The sequence below is a fragment of the Narcine bancroftii genome, chromosome 4 (genome assembly GCF_036971445.1).
Source record: "Narcine bancroftii isolate sNarBan1 chromosome 4, sNarBan1.hap1, whole genome shotgun sequence".
Lineage (NCBI taxonomy): Eukaryota > Metazoa > Chordata > Chondrichthyes > Torpediniformes > Narcinidae > Narcine > Narcine bancroftii.
Window position 1 is genome coordinate 78,320,911 of NC_091472.1, and position 24,482 is coordinate 78,345,392.

A 24,482-nucleotide genomic window follows, 5' to 3' on the forward strand; every position below is an offset into this window, starting at 1 on the left:
CTACGTCCCAGTCAAGGATTTGGGAATGGGTATACCCCATCAATTAAGAAGATGCCAGAGTTCGATGGACATCTGCAGAAACAAAAAGGCACTCATTCTGAAATGAGAACAAGTGGAACAGGGAACAAGTATTCACCAGCTCGAGGATGAGGATTAGGGGGGGGTTCCAGTATGCATTTACCTTTGGGAAGCGTAGCTGCCCACACTTTCTGTGTGAGGTGTATGGTGATTAGGAGTAAATATTCTTGATAACCATAATTAAAAATCAGAGGACAAATTTTAAAAATTACAAGGAAGCCTAAGCTTCTGTCACACAAGCAAAATTTGAAAGCTTCTCCAGCAGGTGATCTAATTGAATAATGGGCACCTGGAGAGAAATAATTCCTTGTGGTGGAGAAAGTGCAGAGCAAGGGAGTTGCACCTTGAAATTAAAGCAAGACCAATTAACCTAGGGGTCATTTTTGTTCAAAAGTTTGTGGAAACCTTTAACTTCCAAAACAGCTATTAAGGTTTCAAATTAGATTTCTGTTGGCCCAAGGCAGGTCAATGGAAGTTATGATACAGGTCAGTCAAAATCCAAGTGATTGGATGAAAAGTGGCCAAGCAGCCTTTCTCTTCAGTAGAGATGGTAAACTTAAAATTGTTGTTTAGATCTCAGTTATTGATGTTTCCCAGTTTTAGGCTGCATTGCTTGTAAGGATCAGAAGTTAGTATGATGGTGGAGAACCCCTCAATAGGCACTTTCAGGTGGCCAATTTCCCCACATGTAAAGCCGCATGTTTAGGCAATATGTGGCCGTTTTGAGACCACCTGAATATGCAGGAGGCGCTCTTGAGGTGAGCTACGTAACCCTCCTCCGAGAGGGATAATCAGCTCAGCTCAGCTCAGCTCACTGGCTCCCCCAGCCATCTGAATGTATGTGGCTGAAAGCGGATGTAAAAGGGTCAGGCTGTTGATCACAGCTGACACTGGGCAGGAGCCGGAGTGTGTTCAGAGCCGCATCCTGTGCACCTTCAGGTGGCCAGCGTTGCGCTTTAAACACTGCCACCTGAACGGCAATTTAAAGGGCCGCTTCTGCTTCTTCAGGCCTATTCTTAGTGGAGGAATCCACATCACAAACACATGTGGGTTGGTAGGTTAACAGGCTACTGTAAATCACCCCTATTGTGTGGATGAATGGGAGAATCTGGGGAGTGGGGTGATGAGAATAAAAACAGGATTGATGTAGATTAGATGGTCAATGCGGGCTCGATAGGCAATGGGGCCTGTTTCTGTTCTGTATCTCGCTATTAGCAATGGGAAGCATTGGATTGATTTACACTGCTTCAAAATAAAGACTCAGGCAATGGAAAACCCAATCTGGAAAAGTGGTGGAAGCCAAATACATTACAGCTTTTAAAAGGAAAGCAAATAAATAATTCACCAAATAAACATTCAAACTGCTATGGGAAATGGAACTTAGTAGAAGAATTCTTTCAGAGAGACAGGATTAGGAACTCCCTATGTACTTTATAATTCTAGGATACGGGTTTCATTCTGGCTTTTTCACCACATGGTACTATTTAAGAGTTCAGGCATTTTAAATAAGAGAGCTTGCAAAAAGCATTATATTTAACCATTTATTGTTGAATATAAAACTACAAAAGTAAGACTGCTCAATTCCACTTACATTTGTCCATTTGCATTTAATTACAGTTGTAATTATGTGAACACAGTAACCTTGCTTTCAGATGTATATGTTTGAAATATTGCATAGAAAAAGGCACAGCTCCGGGTCTGCAGCAAATTGCAGCGTTTCAGCCTTGGTAGAAGGGAGAAGCACTCTAGTAATTCTCATCAGAGAAAGCCGAGGCATTTCAATCTTTGAATACAGCCCCTACGCATCCACACAAATTTACATTCCAAAAGCTGAGTACATTCCTACTATATATACACATTCTGTACACATTACAATTTGTTTTGCAGAATTTGTTAGCTATTCATTAAAATAAATATATTTACACAAAGAATAAATAAGGTGTGGGAAAATATCACAGCACAACCAAAGCTTTTCTGCTCTTTGCTAGTTACTTCCAATGACCACTGAGGTCGACTCTGATCCTTCTAGTTTATACTGTATCTACCAGTTCTGTCCATACACTTTACAATTTACACTAAATATTTTATATACAAGTATAATTTCTAAGTAGCCACCTTTAAGGTCTTTAAAAATATACCCAATAAAGTGAAAAATTAATTTGTGATTCCAATACCTCTTCCCACCCAAAATAAAGACTTGTTATAAAATGCATAGTGAATTTATCTGAAGGAGTTATTTTTGTTGTTTGCTGGATGCAATGCTTAATAAAGACTAACATTCCTTATTTTACATTTTTTTCCTCGGAGGTATTGAAAAGTGGCCACTTATGGTTTTGAGGGGAAAAACACGATTTGTAAACATAAAGACTCTTTTTACTTCCAATCACTGGAAACTGTGCCAAGTAAAGCAAATCACTCGCTGTTCCTTCATTTTGTTCATGAAAGGTTTTAAATTTGCAAAATGAAAACCCAAGTATAGTCACAGTTACTGCAAGTAATCATTTCCACTGCAAGAACAAAAGCAGGATTTAAACAGATAATAATGTGGCAGAACATAAAACATAATTTAAAATTCTTAAATAAATTAATTTAAAGAGTTACTCCTAAATTAGCCACATGCATTGCAATATAGATTGTAATCGGCACACAACTGCAATGATACAAAAAAAATAAAGAACAATGTTATAGAGTTTGACAGCAGGCATGAGGCATTCCAATTATTTCAAAGCAATTTACAAGACAATTATTAAATATGTTTGTCTGTGCATAAATGCAAGCTTTAAAAAACATAATTACACTCAGTGTAAAAGTCATGCATAGAGATTTGCTTTTGCCCAAAACTTGATTATATATGATGAGCAATGATGAGGGTTTCAGAGAAAAGTTGAGGAGGTTTGGGAGGGCACAGAACAAATCCCCTCTTCAAAACTTGCTTTGATGGATGAATAAATAAAAAGCCACTTGAACTGGAATTGCAAAGTGTCATTACAAGGCTGGATTCAGTTTCTGGCATTTGAAGCTTTATTCAATCGCCAAGCTCTGCTCAACTCTGTAGCAGAAAAATTTGTACAGTCACAGTAATACTAATGTGAAGGGCAATCCTTCAAGAATGCACCCCCAACAACAGTTGTATTGATATCGTACATTTTTTTTTTAAAAAGGCTGGGGTGGAGCACAAGTACTTTGCTTTACAAAATGCATGAAAATCTAGTCTATTGCTGGTTCCTTGGACCTCTTTAAATGTACTATTTTTGACAAACAGCTCACATCTGTCTCGCCATATTGCTGCACTTTATAGATCGAACTAATGGATCAGCAGCCTGAAGATGCTTTGCCAGTTGGCACAGTGGTTAGCGCAACACCTTTACAGTGCCAGCGATCAGGACCGGTCCTGGATTTGAATCCCACGCTGTAAGGAGTTTGTATGTTCTTCCCATATCTGCATAGGTTTCCTCCAGGGGCTCCAGTTTCCTCCCACCCTTCAAAAAACGTACCAGGGTGTAGGTTCATGGGGCGTAAATTGGACAGCACAGACTTGTAGGGCCGAATTGGCCCGTTACAGTGCTGTATGTCTAAAAAAAAATTTTTAACTCATTTTTTTTTAAATATAAAGACACATACAATGTGATTTCATTAATTTACTAGAAGTAAAAAGCAGGGCTAGATTTACCTCTCTATCCAGCTGTGGAGTTTAAAATCTGACCTTTCAGGCATTAACTTAAGCTGCCTTCCCTGCTTCACAGATAGGAACAGTTTCATCCTAGCACCAAATTGTTGTTTATTCGGTAATTTTCGTTTCATTCACTTGTGTCATTCAGTGATCAAATGTCACACAGATACAAAGTGGCGGTGTTTACAGTACAAGAAGGGAGAGAGTTTCTGGATCAATTGATTAAAGGGAGTGGAGAGGGGATAATGAATGACTTAGGGCAAGGGGAAAACAAATCAATATAAAAGCACAGATGTACAGCAATATGATGAGAAAGATTTCCCTGTTGTTGGGCACTGCACAAGATGCTTCTCTGCCATTAGGTTTTCAAAAATGGAATTTGGGGCTTAATATTTCAGTTTCTTGAATTTGCTACGTTTATGCATTAATTATCTATTAAGCTTACTGTGTAATGTTAACTGTAGTAATTATCAATATACGCTTTTAATGCTATGAGATCTGTTGATGCTGATCAATTTCCTGGCCCAGAAAATTAAAAAATAAAGAATGGAGTTTCATTCCCTAAAGTTTTGAAAAATTGTTGAAGATTTTAAAAATGTCAAATTAAAATACTGATTTATTTTCCTTTAATTCTATTTGTTTTTGCTTTTCTCTTGGCCATAATCAAAGTAATTACATTTTTGTCACTCTCTTCATATGTGGTTTAACTCAAAATTCTTACCATCCATTCAGTCCCTTGCTTTATTTCCCAATCCTTCAACCCATTTGATTTAGGAGATAAACTGTTGGTCCCATTGCATGCTGCTCTTACCGCATCGTTATAACTCACGCTTCGAATAATTTACAGGGCTGGAAGTTTTTAATGGTAACTCAAAAAAAAAAGAATTAAATATTAAGTAGCAGGAGGTGCCTTTCTCAAACATAATACAGCCAGTCTGTTGGAAAACTTGGTTTTGAACAAAATGATAAAATACTCAGTCACACTTTCGAGGACCACACTGGGAGGTTATAGGTAGGAAGGAGTATGAAAGATTTGAATTAACATGTTAAAAAGGAGTGAAATAACAATTAAAGTCTTTAGCATCCAGTTAGAGTTCCATTTGACCTGCTGAGTTCTCCAGCAAAGTCAAATGTAGATTCCAGTACCTGCAAGACTCCTGTGCATTTCTGAAGTACATCTCCACTGCCTAAACCTTGGCCTTTAAGGAAAACTGCATGTGTACAATCTTGGGATCCTATCAGAACTCTTTTAGACTTCAGTTATTTTTATATTCCCCTCAAATCCAGCACACAAACATTCAGTTTATCTTTTTGTAAAAAAGTACAAGATATTCTTGTTCATCTGAATTTAGCAGAGTATTTTGAGAGCACATCCTATCAAAATAGCTATTCCCGTGTATAAAAAACAGCATTTTATAAAACAATATGATCAACTGCAGATCCTGTACAAAAATATAAAATAAACCCAGAGAGCAGGTTTAGAACAGCAACGGTCGCTTAGTAATGAATGTCTGAACTAAAACAACAGGAAGAATGTCAAGACTTGCAGAGCTTAGCTTACCTTAAAATTTTAAAAAGGCTTGCATGTATACATTTCATAATAATTCTGACATTATCTTTGTGCCCAGTGTGTTCATTGCACTGTGCTTCAGAATTGCATGACTTTGTGTGCAGAGAGAACCTTTCAGCAAGTATTCATAAGACCATTCAGAAATAAAAGCAGTGATTAACAAAGTAACACTCAAAACCCTACAAGTGGACATACACAGATGAAGACACTCCCAACTCTACTGAAAACAACTAGTGTAACTGTTATTTTATATAGACAAGCCAAAATGCATGCAGTTGTGTAAAAGTTGCAGCGACTCCATTACATTTAAAACAATAAAGGATGAACGCTATCAGTAAATACTGTAGTGTTTATATATCTATATATAGATATATATATACACACACACACACATACACGCGCGCGCACATATGTGCACGAATGTATATTTGAGAAAAACTAGTCTTTTTTTTGTCCTATCAAGACCCAACAAGAACCTCCATAATGTGGTCTAGTTCAGCAAGATCCATTTTGAAAGGCTGACTTGGAGTCACTGATTGATTGCTGTATGGAGACAAGGTTTTTAAGATATCATCTGCTGTGACAGAGGCCATTTTTGCGCTAGGTCCAGTGGTAGGCGTGCAAGGATCAAAGTCGTACATGGAGGTGTCAATATCTGCAAAGAGGATGTCATCAAGAGTCAAATCTGTCAAAAACCCTGTAGTGGTGATTTCAAAGTTGCCGGGCAATGGGTCTACAAGTTTGATTTCAGATGGCTTGTTCTCCTGTGTCTCCTCAGGCTTTTGACTGCTAAACTCAGTTGAGTCACCTTTATAGTTTTTTGTGCCAGTGGTAGTGGAAGTTGGGCACAGCTCCTCAATTTCATCCAAGGCAGAAGAGAAGCTATCTTTCAGAGACTGGGCTGGTGCTTTGCTCGTGCCCAGATCAACAGGTTGAGAACTGCTAAAGGTGTCCTCCTCAAGCAACGAGGCTGGTGTCAGGCAGGAATCTGGTGATGCAGTGCTCACTAAACTGGTTGCCTGGATTGGAGGAGCAGAGAGATGGCTAAACGCTGGCTGGACCTCTCTGTAATTATCATTGAGGGTATCAGTAGACTGAGAGGGGGCTATGAACATAGGTCTCAGGCTGCCTTCACGTTTTAGTTCCTCCTGAATCCGCCTAAGCATGTTGTTAATTAATACTGTCTTCTGCAAACTGGGCTCTGTCAAGGGCTGTTGACTATAAAGTTTCATGAGGGAAATGTTGAAAATAGTTTGACGTTGTAATGTGTATGACACCTTCGAAGAACCATGCCCAGAGGACACTTTGCCTTCCATCCCATCTTCATTTTCACTAAACTTTCGTTTAGCTCCTTTACCCAACATATATCTGAAAGAAAACAGCAAAAAAGTGTTAAAATGGGATATTTTCTGGAGAGTCAGCTGAAGATTCACAAATTTAAGCCGATACTTTGGAGATAAGAAATAAATAAGTCTTGGTCCTAATGCGGACTTGTAATACAGTAGAGCTCTGAAAATCCAGACAGCTTGGGGATTAGGTGGGTCCAGATTCTCAGGCAGTACTTTTAAAAAGTTAAAATTTGAGGAGGAGCAAAGAGATGGTAAACACAAATAGGAAATTCATTTATCAAATCAAGCAGTTTTAAAGAAAAATAAAGTCAACACTTGACAAAAATATAAACATAAAATGTTTTCACTACAAAAAAAAAGCATGTAATGCTTGAAATTATTAGAAGGGGCAGTTAGTGCAACGTCTTTATAGCGCAATGTCTATTATAGCGTCAGTGATTGGGACCAGACTGGGGTTTTGAATCCTGCGGTGTCTGTAAGGAGTTTGTACGTTCTCCCCATGTCTGTGTGGGTTTTCTCTGGGGGCTCTGGTTTCCTTCCACCGTTCAAAATGTACTGGGGGGGGGGGGTGGGGAGGCAGGTGTAGATTAATGGGGTGTAAACTGGTGGCATGGACTCGTGGGCAGAAGTGGCCTGTTACTGAGCTGTATGTCTAAATTAAAAATTAGTGCTCACACCACATTCTAGTTTCTTATTTCAAGTTTGTCACTCAATTTCAACGTGTTCTTTCTCTTCACACCACGAAGTTTATCTACTTCATAGTCCATTATTATGGGTTTGTAAGTACATATGCTATATCTGGTAAATGGAAAGAGTAGGACACAAAATTAAAGGGTTGTCACAGTTTGATTGCTCATTTCAAAATGGACACTGTGCGGATTCTTGTTGTCACTCTGCATCTATGGCGCTTACGCATGCACACTGGCACACAAAAGCCCACTACATTTAAAAAGTTTGAGAGTTTTTGAAAAGTCTGAATTCTCTCGTGGTCTGGAGTTTTTGGCATCCGGACTTTTGCAGCAAAATGCTTTAATACTTGCAATATTACTTCTTGAAAGTTTACAATTTTGCGGTATTAAAGACAGCCTGAATTCCCTCGGTTATCAAGGAAGAATGCTAACCCCATGCCAGGGGTTCACAGCTTGAATTGCAGCTGGAGGATCACATCTGGATTTAGCCTCAGCACACATGCAGACACAATTGATTATTTATAACTGTTACAAAAAATTCAATGGCTATTGACAGCTCCATTGCAGATTGAGTTGGAACCGTGTCTTCAAGAGATTTGAATGTTCAAGGCCTTTGAACAGATTTGAAGATGGAGGTGCTACTGTTGCAAACCAGGGAAGAGTGGGGATGAGTCTTCCTGCACTCCTCTGCGGGGTCCTACGTCTAGAAGTTAGGCCGATAGCTCCGTACAGCTTAAACCATCTGTAGATTGGGGCTGGCAGTGTTTTAAAATGGAGAACCACTGAGGTCCATGCCCAAGATGGAGGTGTTTGTGCTTGGCAGTCCAGATCACAAGGGTTGTGGGCCTCAGGATTGCAGTGGACTGGTCCATGGAACCATAGCAGGAGAACATCCCTCCCCCATCCCCCAAGAAGTAGTCTGAGAGACGACCCGACAGGATAGGAGACCATAGCAGCCGACCAACAAGGAGTTTGGCAGCTAAGGACTGATACCAGGCTGCGGGCTGCTAGAGTCCTGTCAGCTCATGGGAACCAGGTATCAGGACCAGAATTCATGGAGGTGTCGATGGTGAGCAGGGCCTCCTGAAGAGCTTTGGGGTCAGACAGCTTCTTAAATCACATCAGGGGTTCGGAACCAGGGTCCGAGGAGGATGACGGATTCCCAAAGCTTGAATTCGTCATTGGACCGGAGGAGGTCATGCAGATGCAGATATTACAGGGACTCAGGAGGGAAATGGCATCAGAAGAGGTGGTGGGATCCATAGACACTGATGTGACTCTTTTGCTTCTCTTTCATTGTTAGGCCTCAGGACTAGAGGTGCCTCTGTGTGTGGCCTTACAGGTAAATAAAGGTAAACAATTTCTGTGTATATGTATACATGACAATAAAAGAATCTTGAATCTCATATGACCACCAAATAGTAGATACTGGGGAGTAAATAGATATTGGTCGTGATATAATACAATGCACCAAGCAGTATCACTCATTACAAACCTGAATCTTACAAGCTTCTTTAACATGGAATTAGATCATTACATGGAAATCATGAACAGTGCAGTGAATTTGAGAGATGGGTTGAATTCTGACTTTGCTTTTGTTCAGTTCCAGTGTGTTTCAATCGCTAACGACAAATGCATTCATACAGAAGTAGCCAGTTTCAACACAGAGAAATGTGCTCTGGTCATTGATGATTATGCTACTGGTGGAGAGTTTTGTGTACTGGGTATTTTGGGTACTGGTGGAGAGTTTTGGGTACCCCGTGTCACTGATATAAAGTAGTTCATGTTAGTACTTTTTATTGCTTTTACAGTACGTTTCCAATGATCCAAAAACCACTTTACCGAGAAAATTTTCAGCAGCGAGACATGTCACCAAGTCGTATTTTTTTTTTTACCCACCATGTTCCCATGGGACTCTGATGCGCTGATAGCGCCATTTTGAATCCAACGGAGCTCTCATGGACTCAAGGTAAGAATTAAACTTTACTTCATGCTTGATAAATATTCCCTTGTTCTTTGTTGTTGTTCTACACTGACGCTACTGGGCTAGAATCAGAGCAGGGACCTCAGGCTCCCGGGCAGCTTCAGCAACGGTTGCGGGGAGGTACCAGGGATTGGAGTGGGGACCTTGGGCTCCCGGGCAGGTTGGGTGACGGCGGTGGGGAGATATTGGGGAAGGGGGGACCTCGGGTGCCTGGGCAGGTTTGGCGATGGCAGTGGGAAGGTGTCAGGATCGGTGACGGCCGATACAAGTATTCTGCTGCTTTAAACCGTTTCTCATCTATCCAGAAAATGCAGATCCAGGCCCAAACATTTTGGATAATTGGAAACATACAGTAGAATAAATAGACTGGTTCAGCAGATTGTGTAATTTCAAGTAATACAGATGGGTGCATGGATACAAACAAAGCCTGCAATATCCTCAAGTAAAGCAGATTTACTCATTACCCAACACAGCAAAATAAACTATTTGGATTTACCCTCAGAATTAAGGGCTCTGTCTGCTTTCTTCAGGTGAGTTGGCTGATAACAGGTGTGCATTTCAACAACTGTTCAATCAAATTCTGCATTAGGTGGGGAAGAAATTTTGCTCCTTTTGTGCTTTATAAATTTTTTAAAAGGCTGAGATATAGTTTGAGGGAAAAATGCTTTAAAAATTGTAATTTGATGCAGAATACTGCTGTGATGTTGATACCAAGGCAACTATTGGATAGCAGAGAAAAAGATAGGAATTTCCTTTTGACTTTTAATTCCCCCCCCCCTTACAATATTGTACTATTTAATACATAGATTTTTTAAATCTTAAATTTCTGAGGTTTTCAACAAAAATACGTAATCATGTTTTAGCACTTCTCGCTTGAGAAATGTTTAAGACTACAAAACGATCGACTCTTCACTGAAGTGTTTAAACAACTCATGATTTCAGAAGCCAGTAAGATACATAAATATTATCAGCTACTCTACAGTAATATTCAGAGAATAGCAAAAGGTCAAGCCAAAGCCATTTGTGCAATGTTTCCTGCTCTTGTAGACTGACACAGGAACATTTCACTTCATTCTGGACTACTTCAGATTTCAAAGTAGTGAATATATTTGGCACCTTTTGTATAGTGACTCTTGCATCCACCATTTTTCACACAAATGAATTACTGGGGAGGGGGGGGGGGGGGGATATTTATTAATTTATTTATTGGAAAATGGAACTGCTTCAGTGTACTCTTGCTATTTTATGTTAGACTCCAGTGAATTTGTTGTCCACATTCTACAAAATGGTGCTGGGGAGCTGAAGTGAACACAGGTTGTGAAATTAACACTGGACTATATACTGCAGGAAAATGTGCAAATTGGGCACAATGACACGAGTTGGAGAGTGGCATACGTTTGGGACAACCATAATCAATCACATTATTCAACAAAAATGTGAATGATGACCTGACTGATACGATTGTGAGTGCACACACAGGAGGCTGCAATGTTGGAATCTGATGCCAAACACACGCTGCGGGAAGAACAACATCAGTGGGAGAAAAAGAAATGTGGATGTTTCGAGTTAAAACTCCTGATGAAAAGTTTTGGCTCAAAGTGTCAACCATTCTTTTTCAATTCTGAGTGCATTTTGGGAACAACTTGCCAAATCAACTCAAACATTAAAATAAAAGTTTTTGCTTGGTTCAAATCCAATTTGTTCTAAATCCACCACTGCTACCAAGTATGTAGCCAATGCTGGCATTTTGCTCGGAGAGAAATGGGACATAAAATTGGTGACATTCTTCTGCTGCAGAGCAGATGTGCACTAGCAATACTTTCAAATAATATACAGAAGTTCAAAAGTGTTAGACTGACAGATAAAAGATATAACAATCAGTGCAGCCTTGGCAATAGCCAAGACATGGCACCTCAATCTGTGTACACATCAAGAGACGAGCACCAAAAATTAAGCCGTCATTTTAGTGGTGTGAGATGCTGAATTACAGATAAAATGTTAAACTGGAGATCTGAGAAAGCAATAAAGATTCTCTCAGATCTACTTTGGAGGAAGAAGGAACTTGTTCTCAATGTGCTGTGGAGTGTTTTAATTCCTGCATCAGTATCACAACAGTTTATTTCTTCATTACCACCTGTGGGAAACTTGCTGGGCACAAGTTGACCGAAACATTGCTTGCAACAAAGTGACGACGTTTCAAAAGTGCTTCAGAAGATGCCAAAGGGCCTTAGGAAATTTGGTTGTAATGTTAAATGCAATTTTAAAAAAACAATCTAGAAATGTTACTGCAAACACTAATTAAAGTATGTTAGCTTTTATTCAAATCTTCATATCAGCTGTAAAATAATACATGTTTCAAAAAGTCAAAAACAGGTGATTACCTTGCAAGCCCCATAATTAAGTCATAAATTTACTGTATTAACTATTCTCAAACTTAACAATTTGGAAAAAAAAAGGTATAGGAAATCGAAACCTTCTGAACACAGATTGCAAACATCATTAACTGACAAGAGGAAAGAATTTTGACACCGGTTTCCTGGATATTTTGAGTTGCTGCTTGTAATTTTAACATGAGGTAAGATTTCCTGTGGACTAACAGCTTACTAGTACTAGAAAAAGGTACAATTAAACCCAAACATTCTCAAACTTATTTTTCACTGTAATCCATTTCAAAGATGTTTATTCATTCTGGGTGCACACCTCCATATTCTCTACCAGAGCCACAAACTGCAACTCCTCCCCTCCCCCCCCCCCACTCTATTCTTTTGAAAAATGCAAGTATTTCATTGAAAAACTTACTGTAGAATTCGAAAAGCAACATCAAACAACTCAAGCAGTCATTTCAAACCTACAAGTTAAAAAGTGAGAAGTTTTGGAGCTCTAGTTAAGCAATCTCAGTATGAAACTAAATCAACCTCGAATGAATGGCCTGACATTAGTTGATACCTTTATGTCTCTCGCCTTCATTGTGAGCAAAAAGGTAAGGATCAATGGACACACATGAAATTCCCATCACACTTCCTTTCTGAGGCATCACTAGAGCCTGGTCACAAAAGTTTCTATCGCAACTGCAATTCCACAAAGATGTTTAATCTGCTGTCTATAGTTTCTACCAAAAACCAGTGTCTGTGAAAATGAGATTCCCTCTTTTTCCCAAAGGAACCAATAGCTGTGGTGCAGTGATTGCATGAAGGAAATTTGGGGAGTGAAGTTTGAAACTTTTTTCCTGACACCCTGTGCCTTCAGCGATTCTAAATGATTACCTGAGAACTACTTGAGAGCATTTTCCATGAAATTCAACTCTAACCAGAGGCAAACGTTGGCCTGCTTTCACTGCCAACAATAAGAGAATTCATCTCTTACAGGAAGGAAATGCAAAGGAGAATGGACATAAATCATGGTTATAGAACTTACTGTGCCAGAAGCCAGCTTCTTAATTCAGCTAGTTCTTTACAAGAACTTCTTAAGTAAAACCTCAGCCCATGGTTAGATTATCCAGGGAAGAACTTGTCGTTTATAACAGGGAGCCCTCTGACACCGCACCCTGCAGATGCATGCTGTGCATTTTTTAGATGTTATTCACACACATGTTGCAACTACTGAGATGATTGGCTGCTAAAGTTCAAAGGTTGAATGGATTTAAGGAGGGGCTGCTCCAAGTCTGCAGGGCACCAGCTGCCTGTTATCCACAGCGACCAAGATCTTAACAGTGAACCCAGCTTTCAATGACTAAATCTGCTGATTAGAACACGTTAAAGGAAACTCTTAAATACGAAGGGAAGTCAACGCCACAAAGTATCAACAGTTGTGCCACAAATACACTGCAGTGTGACTAAGCAGTTCCTGAGGCAGAAGCCTTTAAAACAGAAAACTGTGCAGAACAGCCCCTCCAGGATTTAAGATTAATCTACCAAATACAGATTTAGGAATATGGAGGATGAATTGGCAGTGTTTCCACAACTCTGGCAGATGGGGTGGGGAATTAAAAATAGGGGCCTAGGTTAGATAATGACAAGGAGTTCGTACATCCTCTCCACAAGCCACCCCTCTATCCCGGTAGGTTTATTTGTGACTGCAAATTACTCCTAAAGTGAGCAAGTGGTAAAAAGAATCAAAGTTGTGTTTATGGGCAGAGAATAAGTCACAGAGTTATGGAGGAGGAGAAATGGGATTAATGAGATTCTTCCCCTAGGAGCTACCATTAATCCAATCGGCTGAAATTATCCAGGGAAGAACTTGTCGTTTTTAACAGGGAACCCTCTGACACTGCACTTTGCAGATGCATGCTGTGCATTCTTTATGGTGTTGCTTGTGTAAGATGCAAGAAAGATTTACCAGTAAGTGGCTAAGATACAGAATTTGAACCCAACACTATTTTTGCCCAAGTGAAATCAGACAGTCTTCAAGGAGTTTGTACGCTCTCCTGTGTCTGCGTGAATTTTCTTCAGGTGCCCTGGTTTCCACCCACATTCCAAAGATGTATGGGATTAGCAGGTCAATTGGTCACATGGGTGTATTTGGGCAGCACAGGCTCATAGGCCAGAAGGGCCTGTTACCTTGCTGTATCTCTAAATTAAAACTTAATAAACTGTAAAGCGAACATCTGTGGCAAATAACAGACACTTTCAAGGGGAAAAATAAAAAAAGATGAAAAGTTGAGTGTGTAGGATTCAATATGATGAAGAGGTTGAGAGGAAACTTATGTAGAGCACACATATTGGTTTGGACCAAGTAAAGGAAGGAAGACACACATGCTTGGAGGAACTCAACAGATTATCCAGTATCCATAGGAAGTAAAGGGTGACCAACGTTTTAGGCTTGGTCCATTGGCCAGGTAGATAAGCACTGGCTACCCTTTGCTTTCTATGGATGCTGAGTTTCTCTAGCATGTTTTTGTTCTTCACTGGGCCCCAGTTACTTGCAGGCTTTCTTGTTTAATAGTAAGGAAAGGAAGATTTGTATTTACATTCATTCCCCCTACACACCACACCACCCCCGAGTTGATTCCGCAGCATGAACAGGCACAATACAGAATCACAGGGGGGATTGAAAGTTAACACGTTGTGCTCCATTGCCATCCAACCTCATCCAAATTACGCTCAGTCTCGATAAAGGGTTACAAGTCAACACGTTGAACGACTTTCTTTCCATGCTCTTTATTGGCTACAATTCAACACCACCATTCCCTCAAAACTGATCAGCAAACTCCAAGACCTGGTCCTCATTACCCCACTGTCTTATTGGATCCTGGATTTCCTCAGCTCAAGACTACAATCAGCGAGGATTAGCAAGAACAACTCCTCCACAATCTCCATCAGTACTGGAGCACCAGAGGGCCACATTCTTAGCCTCCGGCTCTACTTACTTTACAGCTATGAATGTGTGGCCCAGTCTGACAATAACACCATCTACAAACATGCTGATGAGACCACAGTAGTGTTTGTATAAAAGGGAGCGAAGAAAAGGCATACAGGAGAATGAAAATTTAGCTGAATGGTGTACTAACAACAACCTCGCACTTATGGCACCAAACCAAGCTGATTGTGGACTTCAGGAGGGGAAACCCAGAGGTGTACGATCCAGTGATCGTTAGGGGAATCGGGGTGGAGAGGGTGAGCAAATTTAAGTTCTTGGGATTCACCTTTTTGGAGGACTTTTCCTGGACCAAAAACACAATTGTCATCGTAAAGAAAACATGTTAGCACCTCTATTTCTCAGAAATTTGCATAGGTTTGGTAGGACATAGAAAACCGTGACAAACTTCTACAGATGTGTAGTGAAAAATGTGCTGACTGGCTGCATCACGGTCTGGTATGGAGGCACTAATATCTCTGAGCGGAAAGCCCGGCAAAAGGTAGTGGACACCAACCGCTCAGAACATCACAGGCAGAACTCTCCCCACCAATGAGAAAATCTACATGGGATACCGACAATGGCAAGCACCAGCAATCATCAAGAATCCACACCACTCAGGACACACTCCATTCTCATGGCTGCCATCATGAAAGAGGTATAGGTGCCACAAGACTCGTACCATCAGCATCAGGAACAGTTGCAACCCCGCCATCATCAGACTTGTAAACAAACTCAGATACCACTTTTACACAGCACTTGAAAGCTGGGTATTATCTGCCTTTCGAATGCTGTGTGAAAGCATTGAAGGTGGATTTGGAGGGGGGGTGGGGTTGTCTAGACTTACCCGGCTTCAATCCACCAAGGTGGGTAGAATCAGTGGTGGAGCGTCTTGATTCAGGACCAGTCTAAAAGGGTAACCCATTTTGCTGGGTCAAAATGGCAAGGGAAGATGGTGTCGAGATGTTGGGTCCAGAAAAGGTTCATGGTCATGAGTGCACAGCAAGTAGAGCAGGGGACTCTACTAGGCGCTTAGTATGCAAATGATAGTGAGTCTTGACACAAGGGTTTGAAATCACACGTAGCTTTTATTAACACGCAAAAGTTTGTTGAAGATCATGGCAAAATGTTAATGCGAATAAATCACATGCACACAATTTATAAAGGATGATGGGAAAATGTTAAACAGTTACCAGAATCTGGCTTGCTGTGTAAAAGGACTCACGGACTCAGATTTTTTTTGTTCTGTGTGAACGAGCAAGCCAGCTTCAAGATGGGTAGCTTGGGTAACGTGGCTTTTCAATGTAAAAAAACTCATTTAAGGTCTCTTGCTTTGCACACTTTTTATTATTGGATATTTATTTTATGTATTGCAGTTTGTTTGCATTTCCTTCTTGCTTACATTTATCTCTTTTGTATATGTATAATTTCTTGAGTAGTTTTTTTTGCACTACTGCTGAGTAGAAATTCTTCCTGGCCCACAGGGGAAAGAATGTGATGTGAGAGAAAGAAAGGAAGTGAGCTGCGAGTAAACGTTTCAGACAATAGCTTTGCAACAGGTATTCTCCCTTGTGGTGCACTTATAAAAGTTGTCAATAATTGGGGTTCAGTGAATGTCAGTGTTTACAGATTGGCTCCTGTATATCTTACCATGCAAGTTATTTGGGGATCTCAACACACATTTATTTATCCACATCTTGAAAAGCAGATTTCATTCTGATCAGTTACACAATGGCATTTACAACTATGATTGTCTTGGCCACTTATGCAAAAAAAACACAAAGCGATGTTTTATTTTCTACTTACTCGTCTCCATTATTTCAGGATTGCACGCAATGGAACACCTGCAGTTACCTTGTGCATTAGATTAGACCCGTGGCTTGTCAAAAAGCTCAGCATTGAAGAGGTTGTAAGTGCACGGCTGATGCACTTACCCACGGAATGGAGGAGAAAATGTTAGGATCAAGTGCATCAGTTGGTCAGTGCACCACAAATGAGTAGCCAGTGTAATAAGTGATAATTATTGATAACCTCCTAGACATGGAAAATTTAATGTGTAGAACCCAAATTCTTCAGAATTAGTATGGAAGTTTTTTAAAACTATTTCTGCCTGCATCACTCTTTTTGTCCCCGACTTGAATCTAATTTGTGTTTCCTGATTAAGATTGTGTAGCTCATGAAAGAAATCTTCATTCTGACTAGAAATAAAAGCTGCAGTAAAAGCTTCTTCCATGTATTTAATTTGGTGTTGAATCAGGATTAATTCAGATTCGCTTTACAGAACTAATTATATTGCCAAACTGAGGTTTCGATGTACATTCCATCCATTTTGCATAATTATTTGCATTAAATAAACGTTAGCAAATAGGACCGCCACTAACCAAGGAATCATCACTAAACAATGAAGTCTAAACATTACATGTGAAGGAGATTTTATTATTTGCAATGGAAAGCAATGAATCAGAAAGAAAAAAAAGTTTTCTCCTCTTTCTCTGCCATCTCCATTTTCTATATCACTTCCTTTAGAGTATATTAATTGTTTTGATGAAAGAAATAATCAGTACTTGGGATTGACAAGTCAAATATACAATCAAGGATCCACTAACTAATCAGTGGCAATCATCTGAACCAACATTAGGGTCAATGCTATTCCAGGATTACAAGCAATAGAATGTAAATCTGTGGAGACTAAAGGTGAACACACACATGAGGGTGTTACCAATGTTTGGATTGGTTGTAATTTTTAAAGATAGCTTTAGCACTGGCTGTTAATATATAATCTATGCTCCAAGAACAGAATACACTTGCTTGACCTTATCAAAATGGACACAAAATGGCATCCAACTTCTGCAGACATGTTTAACCAAAATGGACACCACCACATTTTTCAAATCCCAAACGACACAAACCTTCAGTAGCCAAATCAAATTGCTCATTGTTTGAGAAATTCCAAGGCAGTGCAAAGGATTGTGATAAAATGGGAGGAGAATGATGATGCAAACAACATTTACTATTAATGAAGAGTAAATCACAGAGCAACAGAGTTACCCCAAGCTACTCCAGTTCTTTCCTCAGCACTCAAGTCCATAACAGATGGTGCCCTATATACTAAATACAGTCCAAGCTGCTGCAAATATATTTTTAAATGTTGTGAGAGATGTTGATTTTAAAAAAGACATCTTTCAGGCACTGATAACTTTGTATGGAAGCTCAGGTCATCTGAAATTTACATCTGATGCTATAAGTACCATGTGTCTTTACACATAAGAATTATTTTATTTTCTAAAAAAACCCTACAATAATTATGTTTCCCAGTTCAATGTGCAATGAGGTAACAATTAAATGCACTCAATAGTGATCTGTTTCAATTAGAAAGTTCCCCTCTAAACTTAAATTTTAAAGTGTAACTAAATGTTCAAAATAATCAGCTTTTGAAATCCTATAATGCCTACAGTTTGCTATGGACTAAACATGTGTTCAGGTTTTATTTTGCTTTGTTTCTGGTTCATGTTTTGAGAAATCTGTTGCCATAACTACCAAAGTAATTTTGGCAACTTCTGAAGCAGCTTTTTTTTTAAAAAAAATACTATCAAAATTGTGACACCAAGCACCAGAATGAGCTTGTTTACTAACTCAATGAACTGTCTTGTAAGACATGTCTGTTTGAATAGCTCATTACAAGTTGCAGTCCCTCATTAACACATTCAGGTGTGTTCAGATTTCCAACCTGCACCTGCTCCCCCTCAAATGAAGAGTGAAACAACAAAGTCTCAAGGCTGTTTTGGGGAGGCAAATCAAATTGGTTGCTCCAATTGGTTCTAATTCTCATGTTTTTTTTCAACTCATCCAACTCGAGAATTCTGATGTGTCTGGATAAGTAATTAGTTATTGGTGGAGAACATTTTCCTACATCTTCAAGAATATGGATTTTTATTCCTGTCACATTTAATACAAATAAGTTTGTGGGAGTACTTCACAACAGAACACAGGCTAACCAAATGCTGTTTCAGTAACCCGTATTTAACCAAATCTCACTAATGTGTGCAAGATGTATTCATTCATCATAAAAATACAGAGGAATCTACACAAAACAATTGTGCCCAACTTGACTCTTGCTGAAGCCATATAGATATTATCCTGCTGCTGTGCACTCTCCTCTTGGTGTTGTGTCCTTCAAAAGAGTCATCCAAATTCTTTCTAAAAGTTATAATTGTCAATCACTCCTGACTACAAAATAGTCAAAGCTGCAAATAGTCAATCATTTCACCTTTCACATCATTATTTGACTTTTTATTTCATAATGATAAAAATCACTACTGAATTTTCTTGGTCCCAAATATCACACCTGTGGTTTCCCACACACGAGATTGACAAAGCAGAGAACAGGAAGGGCATTTCAACCAGCCAACCTCTTCCATCACAGGTCTAAGCACAAAAACTTGGGGTCAAGCTCGGAATCCCAGAAGCCTCAACTCTGAAGCTATGTTCATAAAGACAAACGAATACAGGCCCTCGAGCTCTTGAAAATTGTGCAATAATTTTCAAAATGTAGTCAACTTTGATTCATTAGGTCTATTCACTCCAAAGAGCTGATTTCTATGTCTTTGTAGATTTCTATATCATTCCAAGGAAAAAGACAGACTAAGAGAGAAATAGAGTATACTTTTATATACTTCACTTTTTCAACAGCGGTGTCGTAAAGCTCTTAACATGATGTTTGGAGGTAATCCCCTCTGATAATTTCAAAAAGTATCAAGCAGCACAAAACATATTAATCAGGATTGAATACCAGTGGATCTCATCATTTTATACCACGGAACATTTATATCCAATATAATCAAATGGCAGCTCCACTTAATGGAGCATTCCCTCAGGATATCCCTTTGACAATACCATGATGCCTGGGAGCTCAAATCCACAATGGCCCAAGGCCTTCAAGTTTGAACATGGCAATGAAATCCACCAAGACAGATTCACAGGTGCTGCACCACATCCACAGGTATGGTGGACACGGTCTTATATTTGTTGGAACTCATTAGATTGTCTGAGGCAGAGTGCAAGGAAAGATATCTTCACAGAGGTTTTGAATTTTCTTGTGACAGGGTTTCTGATGTTATGCTGATGTACATATAGTGCATTAGGTTGGTCAATCAATAATCCTGGTGCGGGCGGTGCGGGCACCCTTATGATCTATCATTCACGTCCTCACACAACACTAACAGGTGCCAAAACCTGGATTAGAGGCACTGTCATGAGGTCTTGTACTCATTTTTCCTTGTAAGATGCTTGGAGCATGGTCTTGTCAATACCAAGATGAATAATTCAGGTATGAGACACAGCAGTCTGCTTATTAATCTCCTTTCATTTCACCAGAACAAGACCCATTTGCTCTCAAGTGGATATCTCTTTATTAATTTTTACAATCTTCAGTATTCCTCACAAATATTTTAACTAGTTGGTTTTAAGAATATTAAAGATTGGAACAGAAGCTGCCTATTTGGCCCTCAAGCCTGCTCTAGCAAAATTTATGGCTGATTTCTTTTTTTTTTAAATATTTTATTTTTCACACCATAAATCACATTAGCCATGATATACACTTTTTCTTTTTCACACATATAGTGACTTTTTCTCCCCCCCCTCCCTCCTCCCAAGCCACCCCCACCCCATTTTTTCTGCATTGTCCCCTCAATCCCATTAATATGTCGAAGTTGTTACTTCTGCATTTTCAATCAATCCGACTGCTGTCTCCACGCCACCCTTCAAAAAATTCCAGATACACAAACCTCTGTGCAAAAAAAAAAATTCTCAGCTCAATCCAAAATGGCCCCTATGGTATTCTGGGACTATGAGCCTTGGTTCCAGACTTCTCAGCCAAGAGGTTGAACCTGTATGAATTTTATATTTTAATATAATTTCCCTTCATTCTTTTAAACCAAAGCGAGAGGGCCTGGCCCTCTGAATTACTTCCTACATGGAGAACTTGCCGTCCCAGAAGTCTCTTGTTCCCACCCCCTCACAAAGAGGGAAGCAATTACTTCTATGGAAAATCTGTTGAAGATACAAGACAGACCAAATCCAATCCTTAGCCTCAAAGATGGAAAATTCAAATTTTGGATGATACAAAATTATCTTTTGCACAACTGGATGCTATTGGCAGGAGTGTAGTGTTGCGCTTGTCACCACTACACTAAAGAGGAAGGGGCTGAGTTTCCCCAGCAGGATGCATCATTTCCCTTCTCAATCTCTGCTTTCCTCAATGAAAGTTCAACTCCACATGACCATAAAAAGCCATGCTCCAGGATGCAGGAGCACATGCCAAGGGAGACCCTGTGGCTCAATACAGCCACTGGATAGGCTTTGTTGAAAAGGAAGGCAATCCAAATCTGTCATGACAGGACATTGTGGGGTTGGCCCTATACAACATAGAGGGCCTTATTATTTGACTGTGTGCAGTTGAAGTAAAAATGTGAGTAGTACGTATCAGTTTGGTTACTGTACGCAAAGGAAGACGCAGTGATTGTATTGTATTTCCTGCTCATATTTTTATTTTAAAAATTTCCATGCAGAGAGTGGTAAGAGGTGAAGGATACAGATACAATTACAATGTTTAAAAGGCATTTAGATAGGTATATAGATAGCAAAGGCATGGAAGAATATGGGCCTAATGTGGGCAAATGGGATGAGCAGTGAAGAAGCTCTCTTCTGTTCTGCATGCTTTGGTGACTCCACAAAATCTTTTATTAAAAAATGATCAGGTGAGGAAACTGAGTACATCCACACAAGGAACAGAGACAAAGGCAAACTACTAGAACTTAGATCCAGCAGCATCTGTAGAGCAAAGGGATGACTGGTGTTTCAGGTCAAGGCTTCACCTTGTTCTGGGGACAGATCTTTTCCTGGCATTGGATGGGAAGGTGCAATAGTAGCTATAGCATTAAAAACATGACCTGTACACAAGCCATCTTTTCTCTTAATGTAACTTATCACTCTATTTTCAGTACTTTCCACCTACCCAATATACTTATCAGGATTGTCATGAACAAGTCATGAAATTTGGTGTTTTGCAGTTGCACCTTAGTGCAAACGTTCACATTATGAACAATCTTACAACAATTAAATAAATAAATAACAATAATGGGAAGTAAGACAGTATCGTTGGTTCATTGATTATTCAGGAATCTGATGGCAGTGGGGAAGAAGTTGTTCTTGTGCTACCGAGTGCTCGTCTTTAGGCTCCTGTACCTTCTTCCCCTGATGGTAGCAGAATGAGGAGGGTTTTGGGGGTCTTTGTGGATAGGCTTTAAGCCACTGTCTTCATGGAGATCTCCTTGATGGAGTGGTCTGGTGCCTGTGATGTTGCAGGCCGAGTTAATAACCATCTGGAGTTTTTTTCCTCGTCCTGAGATTTGGCACCTCCATAACCAGAGAATCCTCTCCATGATACGCCTGTGGAAGTTTACAAGTCTTTGGTGACATACTGAATCTCCTTAGACACTTCACAGATTATAGCCACTGGCAAGCCTTCTTTGTGATTGCATCAACACGGAGGCTACAGGACAGATCCTCGAAGATGTTGACACCAAGGAATTTGAAGTTCTTTGACCCCCTTACTTGGCTTACCCCCAAATACTTCAATATACATCATACACATTATGCAGTAACTGCACTCAGGGTATAGCATTTGCTGCATTTATTAATGACTATATTTACAGCAACTAGGGATTGCACTTACCCATGAATGAACCTCTCTATTCTTTGTTCTAACCTAGAACTTTAAAGATTTCAATTATATTATTCCTACAGTCTTGAGGAAGCCCTACCTGTCACTAGTTATGATAGAACAGGTTGGGACTAATCTTGAAAATGAAACAGACCCACACAGAGCTGGCAGCAAATTTCAGCTAAGTGGGAAAGGGAAGCGAAAGGGCAGTGTTCCAGAATAGAGTTTGATAAATTTGTTTGGTTAGGGGACAGAATGGGTTAGTTATATTGCTACAGATAGGATAAGGACAGGGTCATGACATGATTTAAACACAGGGCATAATTTTAAATGGGGGTGGGGATAGGTGGGGAAACCAAAAAGATATACAAGATGATGAACACAAGTTGATGAGTAAATGGGCCTCAATGCAAAAATATATTGGCAAGAGCTTTTGGAAGAGCTGAAAAATTTAGTGAGAATGTCATGGGAGGCCAGTCAAGGGAGCAGTGGAATAAATCTCAATGTGGCAAGCCTCCAAAATAATATCTAAATTTCCATTCCCCCACACTTAATGAGGAAGGGGAATGAATTGGGTGCACAATATTGGTTGGCTTGTGGTCTTCTCTAACCTTTCATATCAGAATACGACTCTCGCCCAGGAGCCCATGCAGGGAAAAGAGTCAGAATCAGGCACAGGATCGGGGAGCAAGTGGGCTTCAACTATGCTACTCTCCATCACACGTTGCTGTCGTGATAACTGTGGATTGTTAACACTGAATGTACTGTATTAAATTCAGCAAAAGCCAATTTCACTTTATCAAACAATTTAAGGAGCCTGCCAGAAGGTGTTAATTTATTTCAGGGCTAGAATAATTAGAGATTTGTTGAAAACACAAAAGACATTAACAGATTTCAGATTTATTGTCAGACTACATACATGACATCACATATAACCCTGAAATTCCTTTCTCCTGTGGGCGTGGCAGAATTACTACTAATCGATAGTGTAAAACAAAGAACTGTAAACAGATAACAAATGTAAACAAACTGACTATGCAATACAGAAAGAACAAAAGGAAATCAAAGTGCACAAGAGTCCTTAAATGAGTCTCTGATTGAGTTTGTCGTTGAGAAATCTGATGGTGGAGGGGTAGCAGCTGTTCCTGAGCCTGGTGGTGCATGTCTTGTGGAACCTATACAGAGTATAGGCTGCGGGGTGAGGGTCTTTGATGATGGCTGCTGCTCTCCAACGGCAGCGTTCCCTTTGGATGTACTCACTAGTGGGGAGGGTTTTGCCTGTAATGTCCTGAGCTGTGTCCACTACCTTTTGGAGGGCTTTACAGTCAGGGGATGGGGTACAAGGATTGGGGTACAAAATTCAGACCATGTCAAAGTATTGACCATATTTTATTCAAGGATAGATCAAAGTGCAAGCTATTAAGGATTCCACTTTGCATTTATTGTTTATCCTAAACAATAGAAGAATATTAAGAGAGAAGCAGTAATCTTTTATAGTTAACATGGAAGAGATAAGAGGCAAGGAGATTATTGTAATATTTAACTATGTGTGTGCTCTTTTCATTTGGACATACTGTAGTTCCAAGTCACCTACACTACCACCATTCATATCATATCTTCAATAAAGGAAATTATCCCAGGATGATTCAAAGGAGCAAACTAAAAAAAATCAAACAAAAGAATTAACTAAGCTACAGAGGAATCTTGCAAAGGGAGGCTTAAATCAGTGGTTCTCAACCTTTTTCTTTCCACTCACATACCACTTTAAGTTATCCCTATGCCATAGGTGCTCTGTGACTAGTAAGGGATTGCTTAAGGTGACATGTAGGTGGAAAGAAAAAGTTTGAAGACCACTGTTTTAATCGTACCTAATTGACTCATTATGTGCATGGTTTCAGAACTCCAAAGGAAATGGACCAATAACCATTATTTAAGTAACAATAGGGTCTAGAGCAGTTATTCTCAAACTTCCCTTCCCACTCACATACCACCCTTACTAATCATAGAGCACCGATGACATAAGGATTACTTAAAAGTGGTATGTGAGTGGGAAGAAAATGGTTGAGAACC

At 39.7% G+C, this 24,482-nt stretch overlaps 1 protein-coding gene across 4 annotated transcripts in view; it reads right to left on the bottom strand.

The window, feature by feature from the left end:
• Positions 1-1,605: 1,605 nt before the first annotated feature.
• The window catches only part of sertad2b (SERTA domain containing 2b), a 93,756-nt gene continuing 70,879 nt past the window's right edge, over positions 1,606-24,482 (bottom strand). For 3 of the 4 annotated variants that reach the window (XM_069931740.1, XM_069931737.1, XM_069931739.1), the window contains one exon: positions 1,606-6,686. In XM_069931740.1, coding sequence (XP_069787841.1) covers positions 5,777-6,682 — 906 coding nt within the window. In that variant the 5' untranslated portion in view covers positions 6,683-6,686 and the 3' untranslated portion in view covers positions 1,606-5,776. Of the gene's footprint in view, positions 6,687-12,754; positions 12,874-24,482 lie in introns of those variants that run through there. The other variant, XM_069931741.1, reaches the window with a different exon arrangement.